The sequence below is a fragment of the Elgaria multicarinata genome, chromosome 2, assembly GCF_023053635.1.
Source record: "Elgaria multicarinata webbii isolate HBS135686 ecotype San Diego chromosome 2, rElgMul1.1.pri, whole genome shotgun sequence".
NCBI lineage: Eukaryota > Metazoa > Chordata > Lepidosauria > Squamata > Anguidae > Elgaria > Elgaria multicarinata.
The window spans coordinates 123,529,081-123,549,520 of NC_086172.1; the positions used below are offsets into that span (position 1 = coordinate 123,529,081).

General features: G+C 39.9%; 1 protein-coding gene across 14 annotated transcripts in view; it reads left to right on the top strand.

Moving 5' to 3' along the window:
* GPHN (gephyrin) overlaps positions 1-20,440 on the top strand; it is a 310,420-nt gene that overhangs the window by 93,148 nt on the left and 196,832 nt on the right. For 12 of the 14 annotated variants that reach the window (XM_063117550.1, XM_063117551.1, XM_063117554.1 and 9 more), the window contains exon 4: positions 18,957-19,049. In XM_063117550.1, coding sequence (XP_062973620.1) covers positions 18,957-19,049 — 93 coding nt within the window. Of the gene's footprint in view, positions 1-18,956; positions 19,050-20,440 lie in introns of those variants that run through there. The other 2 variants (XM_063117563.1, XM_063117564.1) reach the window with 1 other exon arrangement.

Genomic DNA, 20,440 nt, shown 5'->3' on the forward strand with positions numbered 1-20,440 from the left:
TGGAAGAGGGCTTTTTCTGTTGTGGCACCCCGGTTGTAGAATGCCCTGCCCTTGGAGACCTGACAGGCACTGACGGCAGCCTTGTTTTGGCACCAAGTTAAACGTGGATTTTTACCAAAGCCTAAGACGGCTAAATTGGGACCAAGTGAGATACAGAGCAGGTTTCACAGTCCTAGGTGCCATCAGAGAGATGTCATTACACACGTAAATTCAGTTCTCTCTCTCTCATAAATCTAAGAAAATTTAGATGTTGTTGTTATTTACATTTCTGTACTGCCCATAGCTCAACCTCTCTGGGCTATTTACAGAAGTTTAAAACATTAAAAATTGATTTACAAAAGGCAACCTACCTTTAAAAACAACTTTGAGCTTTCATCCAAACCTAAAAATAAAACTGGGATCGATTAAAATCTCAACATAAGCTGCAAAATGCCTAGGAGAAGAGAAAAGTCTTGACCTGCTGCCAAAAAGAGAACAATGTTGGCGCCTGGCAGGCCTCATCAGGGAGATCATACCATAATTGGGCCACCACTGAGAAGGCCCTCTTCCTTGTTGACGTCCTCCAAGCTTCCCTTGGAGTAGGCACCTGGAGGAGGACCTTAGATGTTGAGTGTAGTATACGGATAGGTTCGTGTCAGGAGAGGCTTTCCATTAGGTATTGTGGTCCCAGGCCATGTAAGGCTTTATAAGTTAGAACCAGCACCTTGGATTGAGCTCGGAAATAAGTGATCTCATTGATAATTAACTGAACATCTTTAGAAAACTTGCAACAGGAAGCGAAAAAACCTTAACCAATATCTTGAAACAAACTTCCATTACCTTGTCAGATCTAAGATGGAGTTACCATTATACAATGATGTGTGCACAGCCAGCCAGTGTTGCATTGTAGCTAATTTTGAAATTCACAGAGATTTAAAATCTTCTGATGTTGGGCTATGGTTTAGGGGGAAAAATGAAAGCCCTGCTGTTGATGATGCAGAAGTACTTGTGCAGTTCTCGAGATTCATGGCCTTTACTCACTTTACAGGCATTTCTAGATGGGGTTATTTCTGTTCTTAAATAAATTGTTTGCACCCCATGTTTTGAAAGGCATCTGTTTTAAGACATGTGCAGTGTTCCACTAGAATAATTCACATTCAGTGCAAAAGTTAAAAGGTTTGGCTTCATCCTATAGAAATTATGTAGAAGGGAGTTGGGGGAAGTTTAAGCACTTCATAATCCATCATCATTGTCATCATGGATACTGTTGTTTTTATACTGTTGTTTTTATGTTTCTGATGTTTTTTTTAAAAAAATTATACTTTTTAATGTTTACTATTTTTAACTGTTGTAAACCTCCCAGAGAGCTTCAGCTGTGGGGAGGTATATAAATAAATAAATAAATCATCTCCCAATTATTACCAAGAGGGCTGTTTGCAGATGGGAAGCTCATCTTAATGGCAGAGCATAATTGCAGTGTCTCAGAGAATTGACCTATTAGATTTTCAGGTCAGTTTGAGTTAGTATTTTTACAACCTGGACCTGCAACAAAATGTTGCAGTGTCAAGTGCTGCTGTTCAGTGTTCCAGCCAGTCTGCCCCCTCAAACACACACACATTTTTTGGTCACTGAGCATACTTAGTTCTCATTGGACAGTTCCCCCGTTGCCCCTTTAGGTGCCCCCCTTGGGCTGATTTGCATAACACAACAGTCCACTGTAGGTTAATTTACCCATGGGGCTGTTGTGTCATGTTGGGCATCAATTTTGCATGGTGCTCACAGGCATCTGGCATTCCGTGGCTTGTTGTGTCATGTGAACCTAAGGGGGAGGGGTTGTTTGAGGGTTAGACAACCCTTAAATAACCCCTGCCTCCTGGGCTCGCACAGCATTGCAAGCCAGGCACCGATGGACTCCCAGCACAACACAACCGCCCCCACTGGTAAATTAACCCACAATGGGCTGCCATCTTGTGCGTACCATGTCATTGTTCTATACGTCTACAGATTTTCACTCAAACATGCTTATATTACTACTTTGTTCCTAAGTAGCCCTGTTTTGACTACTTGACATATCTCAGCACCTGATTTGCTATTAGTATATATAATTTTTAAAACACCATGACATTGCTAGGGATGAGAAAGATTATTAGTTTAGTTTACATTTTATAAGAAAGAAAATGGTACTAGTTATTCATTCATTTAGAATATTTATACCCTTCCTTTCTTATTCTAAACTGAACAACACAAGGTGGTTTACATAATAAATTAAAAAAGTAAAATAGATTTTTAAAAATTAAATCTAAAGTATAAAGAAAGCCTCAAAAGGGTAACATCCCACTCTCAGCTTTCTATTATTCACCTTTGGCATTCCATCAGGGAGATTGCCAAAAGAATCTCTTTGGCCAGGGAGTTACAAAGGTTGAGTGACAATTGGAATTCCTACCAACCTTGTTGAAGAGCCAAACTACACATTACATTATTCACATTTTTCAAAGCTATGCTTAATGATGTCAGGGAAACAGCAGTTGCAAAGTCCCAATCCAGATAGTTTTCTGCCATAAATCACTTTTCTCCCCTGCTTCCTAGCTGCTACCTGCCCCAGAGTGGCCACTTATAACAAACAACATTTCAGGGGCAAACCATGGAAATCTTTGGCAGGAAACCAGTGGAGTATTTATTTATTTATTTATTTCATTTCTATACCGCCCAATAGCCGAAGCTCTCTAGGCGGTTCACAAAAAATAAAACCATGAAGAGCATAATAATGATAAAATAAGATATAAAAGTTTAAAACTACAATATAAGAATAACCAAAGAGAAATCAGCAGCAGTGCAAAAATTTAAAATACAATACCAGATAAAATCAAATTGAAAAAATAAATTCCCAGGGAGAATAAAAGGTCTTCACCTGGCACTGAAATGTAGGCGGCTCGGCGAACCTCTCTGGGAAGCCCATTCCACAACTGTGGTACCACCGCAGAAAAGGGCCTCTTCTTAGTAGCCACCCATCTCAGGGGCTCCCAGGGAAGGACTGATGAACCTGTTCTTAAGGTCTGGGCAGGTGTATAATAACTAGCTCATGAGAATGGGTCATCACAGTTCTAATAAAACAAATAGAACTTCCATATTACCTTCCATCATTTCTTTACTTTTTAGTTGGAGTCATTTCAGATGTTCAACTTCTAGTCTTCAAGTGCAGAGAAAACAAATGATGTATGTGCAAGAGTGAACCTGCTCTAATTCTTTTCTAGCTGAAAATGAGAAAGTAAACACTGCAGCAACAGAATAAACTGTTTTCCCCTGGGGCTGAATTGATCACTTTGAACTCATTTAATATCAGGGTTAAAAAAGACACAAGAAAAAGCTGTAAGGCTTTCTTCAACCATACCAAAATAAGAACAGAAGATTTTGTGCTAAGATATTCTCACTGCAAATGATGAATACAACCATATTTGACTTGAAATGCTACTAAGATATTTTGACTACAAACACACATTTTTATTAGAGAGCTTTGACTATTGGGCAGTATAGAAATGCAGTAAATAAATATTTTGAAAATTTAATAAATAATATTTATTAAAATATTTTCATTTGGGGGAGGACTTTTAGTAGGTTTATTATATGTAGGTCTGGGCAGATCTGTCAATTCCACCGGTCTGCTTTGCTTTTGTTTCTTTCCTGGTTCATTATATCCCACAGTCTTGAGAATTATTTAAGAAAAAAGCACACTTAAATTCATAAATAAAAATCATACCTCACGAGTGGACTTAGAGCTGAATTTCTAGTCTGAAAGTCTCTTCCGCATATAGAAGTTACAGCTGCTCCAAGCAGACAGAAAACCTGGTGGCCTCCATACACTTATGCAGGCAGCCATCATTTCCCCCATACAATCCCTTGGAAAGACAGTACATCATCACTCCCAGGAACACTTAGCCAAATTTGGAATGTCTGCATAAAAACCACCAGGCTTGTAGAATTGTAGACAGAGCTGCAAAACTAAATTCCATTCCACACTATCATTTGGGAGATGTGAATCAGGTCGGTTCGCTTCAAAATGCGTAGCAAACAAATGCCTCAAGTATTCCAAGTTACAATTACATGTAAGCTTACCTTAGAGTAAGTCTCATGCAATACAGTAGAACTTAATTTAGAGCAAACATGTATAGAAATGGACTGTTTGATACATTCATCCTCTTAACGAAAAATTAGAAGTAGTCAGATGTGAAAACAGTGACTGAGTCCACGCTATTAAGGAGGGAAAATAAGCCACCATGGCTTATTTTCCCGCCCCACATGCGCTGGCCACATGTCTCCTAATTTCCATAACTACCCTCGCTGTGCATGGCTTGTTGTGATGTCTGAATCTGGCAAGAGTTCTGGTAGGGGTGGTATGCAAACTGTCCCCTAAAACGTGGCTTGTTCTAGGTTTGTAAACCTCCCCTGCCACTCACCCTTGCCAAGTTAGGATGTCATGAGGACAGTGAGGGTAATTATGGTCATTATTTGGCATTTGACCGGCACATGTGGGTTGGGAAAATAAGCCACAGTGGCTTGTTTTCCCTCCCTGATCATGCAAACCTGTCCACTGAAGAGGGCACATCACTTCTAAAGAAGCATTTTAAGGTACATAAATAGCTTGGTACGATATTCTTGTAAAGGTTGCTGTGTGTGTCTCTTTCTTTCAACATTATGAGACCGTGCGTGTGTGCACGCACACACACACTCAGTATCCTTGAGGGATTTCCATGAAACTCACAGTTCTAAAAATGACTCATTGCACAGGGAGATTTCTATTCCTATGAAGAAGTAGACCTTTCATAGATGAAGGCACCACTTAGTGTTTGATTCAAACACAACAGTAACAGTTGGGAACACTTATTTTGGTTACCTACATTAAAAGTAAAACTATGCCGATTTTAGTAACGAAACTACTGTGTCTTTGTTTGAAGTTTACAAAAACTTCAAAATGTATGTTCCTGTAACACCCTACTTCATACATGCACTATATATATGTTACTTTACTCGTAGAGTTTAAACATTGGCCAGTATCCAAAGTGTAATCTGTGTAATCTGCCTGCCTTTAACCACTGCAATCTTTTTTCCCTTGAACTGATAATTCGTTTTTCATGTTCCTAATAAAAAGTCTTAGATACAAGATTAAAATAGGCCTATTACTGATCAAGACCCACACTTTCCTATATTATGTGGCTGTGTTAGAAAACAGCAATATAAATGCTATGTTACTTGAATGTATAAATTTGTAGCTGGTGTGTGGGAGGGGAAGAACAAGCTTTTTTTAAAAAAATAAAGGGAAATATTTTCATCAAGAGCAATGAAATGAATCTCAATGAAGTCCCAGTGGTAGTCATTTGTGAGAATGCCCACGACACTCTCAAAAATTCTAAATTGTTTATCAACACTGCTTTTAGAATTATTAGTAGATGCATTTTTTTACTTTTACTTTCATAGCATCTGTGACTGGGTGTGGATGTGCTCCCTTTTGAGTGCCTTACCAATAAATTCTTTAGATGAGTCTTCAGTGGAAATATCAGTTTGTCATGTGGCTGACATTTAAATAGGAAGTATTAATTGATAGTTCTCTACCATTAGTTCATTTTTATTTTAACCTCAAGAGACTGCTCCATAAGAGCATTCCATATCTGTAGTGCCCTGATTTGACATGTGGTATCTATTTTGTGTTTGGAATACATTTTGATGCACTTAAAACAAATGCGTTGTAATTTGAAAAAAGCAGTTGCTGAAATAAGCATTAGACTGAGATGCTGTTGGATGAATTACTTTAAATTCAGTTATGTAAGAGCCATTGAAATCATGAAAGGACTTTAACATCTTTAGTATTCAGGTTACCTTGGGCATTGCAATCGGAAGACATGGGCTCAAGTTAAAGGAAGCCAGATTCCAGCTGGACATCAGGAAAAACTTCCTGACTGTTAGAGCAGTACGACAATGGAATCAGTTGCCTGGTGAGGTTGTGGGCTCTCCCACACTAGAGGCCTTCAAGAGGCAGCTGGACAACCATCTGTCAGGGAAGCTTTAGGGAGGATTCCTGCATTGAGCAGGGGGCTGGACTCGATGGCCTTGTAGGCCCCTTCCAACTCTGCTGTTCTATGATTCTATGACACACATGGTCATATGCCCCCAGATCATCTGAGCTGTGCTCCAGATCTTTTGAGATTCCCCAATAACATCATGTGGCTTAATACAACCCTGAGCTCGGCAGTGACTAGTAGACATTAGGACTCATTCCTTTTGCAGAGCACTTTTGCAGTGTACTATGAAGGCAGAAGACTTTTAAACTATAGGAGACACTGCAACCACTCTTTCCACAGCCTGCTCATTTCCCCTCCTCTTCATGCCTTTCTACTCTTACATGCCCACTCCTTGGATCTTGCTTGCAATAAATATTTCCTGTGAAATACTGATATTCCATACTAGTATTTGAACTTTACTGCTCAAACTGGAACTTTTGGGTTCTACAGAAGCTCAGTGGGTTCAGCATAGCAAAGGATGAATTAACCTCCACAGACTTCTCCCTGCCCCCATTACCTTTAACTTCTCCAATACAAATAGCCATAACCCAAAAGGAGGGTTACGTAGGGTGACCATATAAAAAGGAGGACAGGCCTCCTGTTCCTTTAACAGTTTTATAGTAAAGGGAATTTTAGCAGGAGTCATTTGTTTGCATTCAGCACCTGGTGAAATTCCTTTTTCATCACAACAGTTAAAGCTGCAGGAGCTATACTGGAGTGACCAGATACAAAAGAAGGTAGGGCTCCTGCAGCTTGAAATGTTGTGATGAAGAAGGAATTTCACCAGGTGCTGCATGCATACAAATCACACCTGCTGAAATTCCTTTTTCCTCACAACTGTTAAAGATACAGGAGCCCTGTCCTCCTTTTCATATGGTTAGCCTAGGGTTACGGCTATATGTCAGCATGTTCCAGGAAGTGCTGGAGAGACTGTGCAGATTACCTATGGCGTTGCCGTAGGAACATAGGAAGCTGAGTCAGGCTATTGGTTCATCTAGCCCAGTTTTGTTGACATTGGCCATAGCTAGATGGGGCTTTATCCCACGGTGATCCCCAGGATTGTCCCTGTGCATTCACATGACGCACAGGGGATCCTGGGATCAGTGAGGAATGATCCCTCCCTTGCCCCGGGATCTCACCCTACCCTTTGAGACTGTTTTTTCCGTGGTCCTGGGCTGATCCCAAGACCGTGGAACTGTGGCAGGGCGTCATGGTTTGTCCTGGCTCCTCACGGCTCCTCATGAGGAGCCAGGACCCATGCATGGGTCGCAGAGGTCCTCAGGAGCTCTACACCCATCGGGGGTGGGGGGAGCGGGGAACTTTTTTAAACAAACAAACACCTACCTTTGAGTGCACGAGCGCTCATGCACATCTTCTGTGTTCTTTTAAAAAAGAAAATGGCGAGCGCAACGTCCTCTCCCTCTGAGAACGTCGCGCGCCACGTGTAAACAGAGGGGGAGATCTCACGATAAAAATATTGCGAGATCTTCACCCCTCCATCGCGCGAGACCAGTAGGTATAGCTGAGGCCATTGACTGGCAGCTCTCTCGGGTTACGGACATGCTTACCTGCCCAATCTGGAGATGCCAGGGATTAAACCTGGGACCTTCTGCATGGAAAACATGTACTACCATTGAGCTATGGCCCCTCCCCAGTGGAGCTTTTAAATAAGCTTTATCATTTTAAAAAAGAGGGGGGAAAGGGGGGAAGCCGTCAGCAATATCACCACATAACGTTAAGTAAGGTATGTAGAACCTTCACGCATCCTCTACCCCAATTCTTCCAAAGTGCTATCTCTCTGAAAAGAGCTACTTGGCTTTGGGAATTATTTTTCTTCCCCTCCATTTCCAATCACCATTCTTTTCCTCTCTTTTTCTCCCTTATCCTATTCTGGTTTTTCTTTTTCATCTTTATTGCATCCAGAGCAAATCTTGGGGAACTCTCAAGAGGGGAGAGTGGTGAGTAACAGACATTCCGAACTGTATTTGACTTTATAGAAATAGACAGAAGGATTTATTTTTCTTCTCCTCCTCATCCAACTCCTAGGAAAAGTGCATTCACATGGTTGCCACGGAAGGGATCTAGGGCTATTTTGTCAGTTGTCATCATCCAGCAATGTAACGAAAAGCTTTACTAAAAACAGGAGTTTATTGTGAGGGAAATAAATACTTAAGCAATCCTAAATATGTCAATGGGGCTTACTCTCAGGAAAACGTACATAGGACTGCAGCCCATTTTAGTTTTTGCAGCTTGATCCTCTGCATGTTTACTCAAAAGTAAATTCACAGTTGTGAGCATGTTACTGCAGGCGTAATGAACTGCCCACCCTATTTCACTCCATTGGCTTCGCTTACCACTTCAGTTCAACCTTGTGCATGTTTTGTCATTTCTGTTTTTATTTTTTGCATGAACTCTAGCTTCAGTAGGGAGGAAAAGGTACTGTGTACATGTTCAGAGGTACTTTCTCCATAACTTAGCCCTAGAATTGAAAACAGATCCCTTGGCATAAATTGAAGTCTTGGCATAAATTAAGTTATGGAGAGGAGGAGACAAGGAGAGCTTGCACATAACAAGAAGGAGGTAGCATCTGACTGATGAAGTGTTGCTAGAAGATGGAAAAATGAGGCCAAAAAATGAAAATTAACACCAAGTTATTTAAGGTGGTTAAAACAATAAGGGATCGCGAGGACCTGCGAAAGGAACTCTCCAAACAGGGAGAATTGTCATCCAGATGATAAATATAATTCAACGTAAGCAAGTGTAAATGATGCACATTGGGACAAATAATCTCAACTTCAAGTATAACCTGATGGGATCTGAGCTAGCAGTTACTGACCAAAAAGCGATCTTGGGGTTGTGGTGGTGGACAGCTCGATGAAAATGTCAGTCCAGTATGTGGCTGCTTTAAAAAAGGCAAACTCCATGTTTAGGCATAATTAGAAAAGGAATTGAGAATAAAACTGTCAGTTCTTGTATAAAACAGCCTTTATACAAATATATGTGTACAGTTCTGGTCACCACACCTAAAAATGATATTATAGAGTTGGAAAAAGTGCAGAAAGGGGCAACTAAATTGATCAAAGGGCTGGAGCAACTCTACTATGAGGAAAGGTTATAATAACTGGTATTGTTTAGCTTAGAAAAATGGTAAGTAAGGGGAGATATGATAGAGGTCTACAAAATTATGCATGGTGTGGAGAATGTGCATAGGGGGACATTTTTGCCCTCTCTCATAGTACTAGAACCTGGGGTCATCCCATGATGCTGATTAGTGGGAGATCCAGGACAGATAAAAGGGAGTACTTATTCACAGAGTGCATATTTAAATGATGGAATTCACTTCCACAAAATATAGTGATGACCATCAATTTGGATGGCTTTAAAAATGGATTGGACAAATTCATGGAGGATGAGGCTGTCAATGGCTGTACAGGAGTTGCTGTGGAACATGGGCAGGAGTGTGCTGTTGCATGTCCTTCTAGTTCTGATGAGGAGGGTTTGTTTTTGGAGGGGTACAGAATGTATGCAATCTGGTTGTAGTTTTGCAATAGATATGGTCAGTGCTTAATCTCCAAAAACAGAATGCTGAGGCTTTAATCTGTATGGTGGGTGGGGTAGGCCTCAGTTGCTCAGTGGTGAGAGAATTGTATTCTGCATATGCTCAGAGGCACTCCTTTCACTGTTATTTTTTGCTAACTTCAGTGAAATGTGAATAAATCCTAGTAATTCTAAATTTGTATGCATACACACAAACATTCATACAGATATATATATATATATATATATATATATATATATATATATATATATTTGTGTGTGTCCATACACATGTGTATACATGTTTATTAACAATGTGGAGGGCAATGTTGTACAGCCCCACCATCCACAAAATTGTAAAATATATAAAATGGCATCTGAAGCTTTTTGGCTCTTTGAGTGCTATGTAGCTACTATGATGCAGGGTACCTGCGGGGTTGGGGAGGTCCAGGAAGCAAAAATGCCCCCTAGACCTTCCAGTGTTGCCAACCTGTATTTATTTATTTATTTATTTATTTATTACATTTCTATACTGCCCAATAGCCGAAGCTCTCTGGGCAGTTCACAAAAATTAAAACCATGAAGAACATAATAAAACAACCAACAATCTAAAAACACAAATACAAAATACAGCATATACCTATGTATGTGTATATGCATACACATGCACATTTATGTTCTGGGCTTGTTCCCTGGATCTTTCATGTACTTAGCAATGGCCCTGTTTCTCAAGAACTCATAAGTATTAATCAACTGCAGTTACTTTTGGCCTTTAGACTCAGTTACTATTTGCAAACTTTCTACCATCATGATTCAACTAATATTAATGTATTTATTTGTATTTGAGTTTAATTCTTACAATCATTGAAAGTTTAGGTATCCAAGGGACCATCTCTTTTGATGTATTTATTTTCCTGTATGGGTCTGGATCAGAGCTTTCGACTCCCAAAGGTAAACAGAGGAATATTCTTAAAGAAAAGTTTAATCAATTAAAAAACAACGTAGATTTAGCCAAAATAGAAAGCTGACCTCCTCATCCTTAGTAGTAGTAGTAAACAGATTTACTCTTCTCTTCAGCTGAAAAGTAATCCAGAAGAGCTCACATAAGGTCAGTACAAAACATGACAGTCCCTATCCACAGGTTTACAATCTAAAAGACGAAAAGGGGAAATGATGAAGAGGGAAAAGGAAAACAAGCGAGGCACTGATTCTTAAAGGTTTCATAGTTATTTGTATAATGGCCAGCTGGAATGGAAACAGTTCAGGGAAGGAGGAGCCAAGTGAAGCTGATCTCTCAACAGAGACTATTATGTGGCCCTCTTCCCATCTTTTCCTCTTCTGCAACCTGATCTTTTCCTCTTCTGCTTCCAGGTGATAATTGAAGGAGGGAGGAGCTTGATGGAACTGGTCTATCAACAGAGCCAGTGCAAATGTATTCAATAAAACATTTATTCCTCAGATTGAGACAGTAGCTAAATCCTGTCGTTTTTTCCTGTATAATATTGCCAGGATTCGATCATTTTTGTCTGTCTCTTCTGCCAAGACTCTTGTTCATGCATTGGTTATTTCTCGGTTGGACTACTACAACCTTCTTCTCACTGGCCTTCCTTCTTCTCACATCAGTCCGTTGGTTTCTGTTCACCACTCTGCTGCTAAGATCATCTTCTTGGCTCGCCGCTCTGACCATGTTACTCCACTTCTGAAATCTCTTCATTGGCTTCCAATTCACTTTAGAATCCAATATAAACTTTTCCTGTTGACCTACAAAGCTTTTCACTGTCTAGCTCCTTCCTATCTTTCCTCTCTCATCTCACACTATTGCCCCGCTCGTGCTCTTCGCTCCTCTAATGCCATGTCTCTCACCTGCCCAAGGGTCTCTACTTCCCTTGCTCGGCTTCGTCCATTTTCTTCAGCTGCCCCCTACGCCTGGAACGCTCTTCCAGAACATTTGAGAACTACAAGTTCAATCGCAACTTTTAAAGCTCAGCTAAAAACTTTTCTTTTTCCTAAAGCTTTTAAAACTTGATTTTGTTCTGACTTTTATACTGCCTGTTTGGTGCATTCTCTTCCCCTCCTTATTGTTTTATTATGATTTTATTAGAATGTAAGCCTATGCGGCAGGGTCTTGTTATTTATTGTTTTACTCTGTACAGCACCATGTACATTGATGGTGCTATATAAATAAATAAATAAATAAATAAATAAATAAATAAATAAATAAATTAAGAAGAAGAAGATGATGATGATGCTGGAGTCTAAAAAGACAAGTCAGCATAGTGGCTGTTACAGAGTATCAATTTTTACCACACATGGTTTTTAGACAGTAAAATTGCATCTCTATGAATCTTCAAAGACATTGTCTTCTCTTAGCAAGGGATGTGGAGTTTTATAGGGGAAAACAAAGCAGAACTGATGGAAAGTAGACCCTCGGATTCAGTTTTGAAGCCACAGTTTATGTAGATGCTACAAGAATAGTAAGAACAAGTGATTAAAGTGATCAGTCCTGATCTTCACGAAATATGTCCATATGTCTGACCAAAATAGAATCCTAGAGCTAGAATGGGACATTTAGGGCATCAAGTCCAGTTTAATGTATTCCTGACAGATGTCCAGTTTCTCATTGAATATTTCCAGAGTCAGAAAGACCACTGCATTTTCTGACTTCTCTAACCATTAGGACGTTTTGCCTGTTGTTTAACCAAATTCTGCCTTCCTGTAACTTAAGATGCTATTTTGTGTCCTACTGTTCTGGGTGATTGGGAATGCAACAAAACGTGAACTGAACAGAAATAACCAAAAAGCAGGGCAACCACCCATTGAAGCCATAATTCCTTACTGCTTGTCAACAGTCCTAGAGTACTTGAAAATCCTAATCCAGGCTTTTCATGGATGGCTGCTTAATCCTAAATGTCTCAAATTGTTGTATCTTCCTCTGTTCTAATCTATGAGAGATTAACTCGGGTCTACTACACAGATGAGTTAGCAGGCAAGGGAGGGCCCACTTGAACTTGCTGCAAGGAAGATGGATCTTTAACTTGGTTTTACCTGCTGGTCCTGCCACACACAGGATATTCCTTGCTATTGCTGTGAGTTACATCCACGGCAGCAGCCCAGGAACATGAGGGCAGGTTGGCAAGCCGTTGCGTGCCTCCCCAAGATGATGTCCTCTGTCTCCAACCAGTAAACATTGGGTCCAGGACCCACTGCCAGCATAGATCAGCCCATAAATCAACCACAGTAGGCATTGTTGATGAAGGTTTATGTTAGCAAAGGAAATAATTATTTGGCCATATTGAGCTATCTTTCCATAGTAGTAATGTGGTCTCCTTTGATTGTGATGACAGCATAAACTGAAGGCTCTTTTGGTTTGCAGAACAGAACATGTCCCTTACTTTGCATTGAAGTTGCAAATTGTTTACTTTTATGCTTCAGTGAAGTGGTTAGCCTTTTGTTGGAAAGTCTGGTGTGACTTACAGCAAGGTTGCTTTATACAAAAAAAGCATGGCAAAACAGCATTTAATATTAAAGCTTCGGCTATTGGGCAGTATAGAAATGCAATAAATAAATAAATTTATTACATTTATATGTACCACCCGATAGCCGAAGCTCTCTGGGCAGTTTACAAAGATTAAAACATTGAACATTAAAAACCAATATATAAAATTTAAAAACCATAAAAAGCATTAAAACAGACAATATCCATTTAAAACAACTATTATGGGGTCAGATTAACAACTCAACATATGCTGTTAAATGCCTGGGAGAAGAGAAAAGTCTTCATCTGGTGCTGAAAATATAACAATGTAATAAAGTAAGTTGGAATTAACTTCCTCTAAACTGGCTCTAGCCTGTGTTTATTTCCTTTAATACTAATACTGTTTTAACTACAAGCACCCCCTAAAGTTGAGTGCATGAGTGTAAGTAAGCAAAGGCATAAGACCTGGTTACTTGCTTCCCTCAGGGAGAGAGCATATGTTGCTTGTTACAGAGGCGAAGAGAAGGGGGTAGGAGAAAGTAACCGATCAAGCTAGGTGGAGGAACAAGACAAGTGGCTGTTCATACAACACATTCTCTGTCATCTGCTAATATCTGGAAGCATGCAGAAATGTTCCTATTATCTAATACCTTTAACTGTTGAGGTCCTTTTCATTGGGAATCTACCCCTTGACTGTTTCCAGTTTGTTTATTTCTGGTTGTTTTACAAAACTGTCTATAATTGGTACTAATTTGGTGATAATAAAATGTTTACCCAGTAAATCTGTCTGTTGTCTTAGAAGCAAGTCTCTTGTCCAGAGTTTCATCTCTTTGAAATGTTGATTTGAAAGAGAAATGACATATACAAATTCATGAGGAAAGAAATTCTGGTTTACATCTAGAGGCAAGCTATTCTTGAATCATGGAGCTATTTTCTTGCATTGTAATCTATAATTGCTGTTTTAGCCTAAAATGTTCTGGGAATAATCATAGGGCTGTATATCAGATGCTTGCAACCCTGCTGGGAAAAATAACTGGCAAGGAGGAGCAATTTAATTTATTTAATTTTTAATTGGTTGAAAATCAAATTCCAAGTAGGGGATCTGAAGTTTGTATAACTTTTAACAAATTAGTCTCTCAAAGAATAAGATTTATGAAACAGAAACAATGTAGAGCAAGACCAGTACTTTACTATATTAGTATGGCCATCTACTTAAGTAGCTGTGGTTGATCTTGCTGTTTATTTTAAACCAACAATTAAGTATGAAATTTTCTTTTAAAAATGAACAAGCAGTTCTAGCTTGTTTAGAAACAAGCAATTCACAAATGCATGTGTATTTGGACTGCTTTGTTTTCCATCTCCATCCTTCACTATATTGTTTACCTGTTTTGTGGTCAAAATAGAAGCTCTGCAGGTAAACTCTATGCCTGTTGTCTTCCAAATTTACGCTGAAATTGTGAGTTTTGCCAAATTAATTCCTCAGAAAAATTACAATTTGTTAATCTAATGAGAGAAGGAAGATATATAGGTCTAGCCTAGGATGAGGTTTTTGAGCTTGGATCATGATTTTCTCATTCTTTCCAAATTTGCTTCTTCCATTTCATTTGGCTTTTGTATCAGATGCAACCCATCCTGGATGGAGATAGCCGTGTTAAAGTTATCAGTTGCTGGTAATATCTACATTAGATTTACTTCAGTGCATTATATTAGGTGCTTCCTTTGATGATGATGATGATGATGATGATGATGATGATGATGATGATGATGATGATTAAGAAACTCAGTTGGTGCAGAATACTGTTGCTCCCTTTATTTAATTATAAACCATTTCAACCAAATATGAGTTTTATAAGGGAACAATTACCTACTTTCACTTGTGCTGATAAAGTTGTTTTTAAAAACAGATGGAAAATACATATTTATTTTGTGAATTCAGTTGCTGGAATTAGTGAATATATGGTAGAAACAAAGAGAAAATCAAATGTGTGTTTTTGTGGTAGAAAACAACTTATATTTATGAAACCATTTATATCTCACCTCTAAAAGGTCTACAAAGCGATCCTGAGCTAAGCAACCTCCTCCTAAATTATTGGTATGTGGGGAGATAGGAGGCTTCATTTGTGTAGTGTCCCTCGAGCATGGTCAATATGGGGGTGAGCTAAGGTGACCATATGAAAAGGAGGACAGGGCTCCTGTGTCTTTAACAGTAATGTAGAAAAAGGAATTTCAGCAGGTGTCAATTGAAGAGGGTGAAATTCCCTCTTCATCACAACAGTTAAAGCTACACTAGCTATAGTAGAGTGGCCAGATAAAAAGAGGGCAGGGCTTCTGCAGCTTTAACTGTTGTGATGAAAAGGGATTTTCACCCTCTTCAATTGACACCTGCTGAAATTCCCTTTTCTACATTACTGTTAAAGATACAAGAGCCTTGTCCTCCTTTTCATATGGTAATCCTAGGTGAGGTTACCTGCGCAACTAGCAGCTCACCCTAGGCCTTGACTGCCAAGTAACAATGACAGTTTCCTTTATTGTTAAAACGCTTAGGGGAAGACTAACTCCTGAGGACCCACACACCAGACTGCCTGGCTCCAAAGCCCACTCAAAGAGAGAATTAAATAGATGCCCTGCCAAGGCCTCCAGAAAGGAAAGGGAAACTAATGACTGAAGGCCTCTTAAAAATATGTACAGATACACATATCTCAATTTTCTCACTGGTGAAGGAAAAGCATTTCTTCCCACATTCCAAGACTCAGTTCTGCTAATGAAAACAGACTCTTGGGCTGAGCCCTGAGGCCTTCTAGTCACCAGTGGACAGACAAAAGCAATTCTGTTGTAAATAATTTCTGCAGACATTATCACAATCCCCTGAAGAAGGCCTAACAGAAAGCCAGAGGCCGAAGCGCGTTGGGCTTGTCTCTACCTATAAAGCGGAAAGTATGTGTGTGTCATGTATGTCCCTAAATGTTTACCCACTTCTGCATATGGTAACTGCCTTAATGCTGTTCACCCAGACAGGACTTCATGTACATGGATCAGAAAAAATCTTAAAACATGAATATTGGGGTTTTAAGTATTTTTTAAAGAATTTAATAAAAACCTAGGTTTACGCCTACATCTCCCAGCATGCTTTGGGTAGGAGGACAGATTTACTGGCCTTTGGCAGCCATTGTGATTCCTAAAGTCAGTCAACCCAATTCCACATAAAAGGAAACAACCTACATAAATGGGCTGCACCCATTTGCGATGCCTCCTTCCACCTGCCATGTGTGGTTTTAAAATCATAACTAGATACAACAGCATGTGTTTGAGAGGCTGAACTCTGGATATGCTCAAAGGCACCCCCTCCTGATATCGGTTTTCTCAGAAACTGAGGGAAGCACACATGCAGCCTTCACCCTTAAGGAGGAGGAAAGGGAAACACTCTGTGCATAACCAGAAACAGGCTTGACAAAGAGGTGTTGTCCCTTAACAACAGGGCTTTAAAGGCCCGCTTACCCGGCATGTTAATAGCCAATCAAACACATGAGGCTGGAAAATACACTTAATCTATTTACTTCTGATACTGCAGTATTGGGGCGCTCTCCGGTTCCATAAAATGGAGGCATACAGAATAAAGGAATCTCACAGTATATATAGGCCCTGACTACAAGAGGGTGTTAGTCTCTTTCTAACCCTTCTGTTGGTCAGTTCTGGATTAGCAAGTTAAGTTACATTCAATTTTCAAGTTAAGGTGCACAATCTCAATGAGTCATAGGTTACATTTAATGCTCTATTGGTCGAAAGTTTTTCCCTTTGTCTGCTAGGACATGATGTCCACCATTAAGGGATGCAAATCTGGTATGTAGCCACTTGTAGCCACCCTTTGGCAGAGAAGCCATCTTTTAACCCTTGGCACATTCATCAGAGAGATGAAATCTCTCTGCGGCCATCAGGGGGGCAAGTGCCCGACACAGTCCTGGCCCTTCAGTACAGGCTCCTGATGGAGCAGTTTGTGGGTTAGAAGTGTGGGCTGAGGCAGTCCCAGCAGAACTTGGCTGGCGTTGTGCGTGTCCACTGACAGCCGCTTACCTCCCTCCTTGGCAATGCTACCCCTCGATGCTGTGTCAAGGAGCAGCATCAGCCACAATAGCACTGGAAAGCGCCTCTCAGAGGACATGGGCACCTGCGGGCCACCCAAAGCATGCTGGGAGGTGTAGTACTGGCATCACTATCTCTCAGTCCTAACTCGGCCCCCACTAACTGACTTTCCCCAACTGCCACTAACTCCACCCACCATAAATAAATAAATAAATAAATTCCATTCTAGTCTTAGTTGCCAGTCATTCCTCCATTCACTCTTCTGTTTCAATAGTAAAGCCAGGCTTTTGCATAAAAATCATAAACTTTATTCAGTAATTCTTGCATCTGTCTTGGAATGTTGTGGTTTAGTTATAACAGAAAACAACAAGCCAACATTAAGGGAAGGAGGTTGCGGCTCTCGGCAGAAGGCATGCTGGGAGTTGTAGTTTTTGTTTGTCGCCCACTCCTGGTCTGTGGGGAGGTCCGGGAATTGAACTCACAGCTGGAAAAAACAGGATACTTCCTGTTCATCTTGTTTCTATTTGCGACATTTTTCCATATTTGCTCCTGTGTCTGATTTCCTCCCTCTTTTTTAGAAATTGCCCTTTCCTGTTGTCCTTCCAGAAGTGCTCCGTGTGTTCTGTCCGGAAGTACTTAATCTTCGTGATGTTGAAGTGTGGTTAGGCACACTTCAAGCCCTTGTACTTTTTCTTCCAGCAGGGATTCCAGCTTGCATTTGCTTTAGCTGTAGTTATCTTACTACAAAATTTTCATCTTGCATCTTACCCCATAGCACAAAATTTGCAGCTCCATTCCCAGTCATGTTTCTTAGTTCTCTGTAGGTAGTGATACAGCCTTCCTGGATTACCGCTCAAGTTCTCCTGCTAAACTCCTACTTAAAGCTCCGTATTTGCTCTTCCTGTTCACTTGATTGTGAGCTCCCTGGGACTGGCAAGCAACTTCGATCTGTGTAGCCACTGTCCCCATCTCTGACTAGCTCAGGGATTACGCTCAAGCAGCAGAAGCCCTTCCCACTTGGACCATGTGGCAGAGCACATGGCAACAGGCCTTCTTTGCCTCTTCAACCTCTCCTACTTAAAAATCCCTGTTTGCTGCTCCTGTTTTCTTGCTCTGGATTATGAGCTAATATTCCTTTTCTCAGAACAGGATGGTGGGATTTATAAAACTAAACAGTTTTGTTTATTCAGTGTTGGGAACTTTGAAATTGGTAAACCAAACGTTTTACGCACTTTCTTGGTGAAAAGAGATAATATAACTGATAATATAAGAAGAGCAATTCCATTCTGAGGGCTGTCAGCCTACATTTGAGATATTTTTGGAATTTGAGAGCATTGAAAGAATTTGCAGTTTTATTATCTCTTCACACACACACACACACACACACACACACACACAATTTAAATGAGGTTTACATACGTATCTATATTTAGGATTAGGTATAAAGTAGATAAAATCATAGTTAATCAAATAAGATGAACAGGTTTGAATTTTCTCTCTCATTTATTATTTGATCACAGTATGAAGCCCATTTTGAAGGACTATTCAGATGACAGTAGCAAATCACAGCACTACCTAACTCTATAGAATCAAATCTGGAGTACATGTGGATGAATGTGATATGTTGAAAGGTTTGCAAGGTTAATCGCCACTCTACAAGAGAATATCTGTATGCAGGTACATAGTGTGGTCTAGGGGAATTGTATTGTACACAAAATTATTTATTCCTTTTAAAACAAACTTTTGTATAAACCTATTGAGGTTCTGAAAGCCAGAGGATCTGTGTTTCAGTGGACTGGGAACAAATAAAATGTAATTATTTTGTTCTTCTTTTTCAGGAGACACTGATAGACTGGTGTGATGAAAAGGAACTTAACTTGATTTTAACAACTGGAGGAACAGGGTTCGCACCAAGGGATGTCACACCAGAGGTGAGATAGTTTTGTCTTTAAAACCATCTGTATTTCTAAAGTATTTTGTTCTATATATGATGCTTTAGAATGTTCCTATTTAATATAATATCAAATGTTCCATCTCTAAAACCAAAAATACCTCTCAAAAGGTTCAAAAGTGATCAGATGGTTTTACTCTCCTGCCAACAGGAGGCTTGTGTTTTGCGCATAGGCTACTTTCCATTGTTCCTGCATATCTTACTTTCATTATTGGTAGGCATATGAATGAGTAGGACACAGATTCTTCTACTGTATTGCTTGTCAGAGTATAAGGTAAGCCTCACTAGGAAGGTGTGAATAGTTACCAGAGAAGGTGTAAGGACCTTTCCAGCCCCACCGAGCACATGCCTTGGTTTAGCCAAAAGGAAAAGTACTAGTCCATTCCAATTCCCTCTATTTTTAAAGGATTTTTCCTTCCCTAAGAGTATTCCCACAGGAAACTTTATGTTTTCAGGCCATGGTGACCCTGCTTCTACTCTTTTCCTTTGAGACACTTGGGCACTGTGGGGTCTTGTGTGTGTTATAGGAGGGGATGCTCAAGCAATTCAAAGTTGGGTCTCCTTCACACATGCAGCCAGTAGTGTGGGAGCTGCTTCTGTGAGGTGTAAACCCACAAAGCAGGGGACTATATGTGAATAAGGAGATTGCATGTGCAAATCATCCCAATGCCATTGGAATTCTGTTGGGAGGAAGGCTATTAATTAGGTGGAAAGACCCATGTGATCACATAATCCACATATCATGCTGAAGTGATTCCCATGTTGCTGCACGTGCAAATGAATTGGGAAAACAAGCTCCGCATTTAATACTGATTCATCCATCATGAAGACTGGAACTTTCATGTCGATTTCTGTTGCATACGAGTTGTCAGAATTAGTACATCAAATGTAGAGGCGGTCTACATTTATATGTGGTATTGTGTGTGTTGGGAGTGGGAAGAGTTGGGATTAATCTGGATTATAATAAATTTATCTTATTACTCTTTGTATAGTCTAAACACACTAGTAATTATTCATTGTATGTAGCTGTACCTTTATACTAAAGTATTTTATCAGTCTTAAAAATCACTATTTAAAAAATGGAGGTTGGATGAGGCTAAGAACTTCTCTCTAAAAGATAAGCATCAATTAACTTTCCAAGCAATTGAATTATTCCTTGAGAAGTGGATGTAATACACACAACAGAATAATCACTATCTAAAGTAGAAATATTTGGATAGAAAAGTTTCAGGATAGTTCAAAAACAGTGGTGCTGCTAGGACTAGACCTTGGGGCAAACGTTCAGGATCCCACAGCCCCTCCACTCAATGACCATCCAGAGAGCAGTAGGTGACTGAGACAGCAGAAGCAAACTCCATTTTATTCATGTAG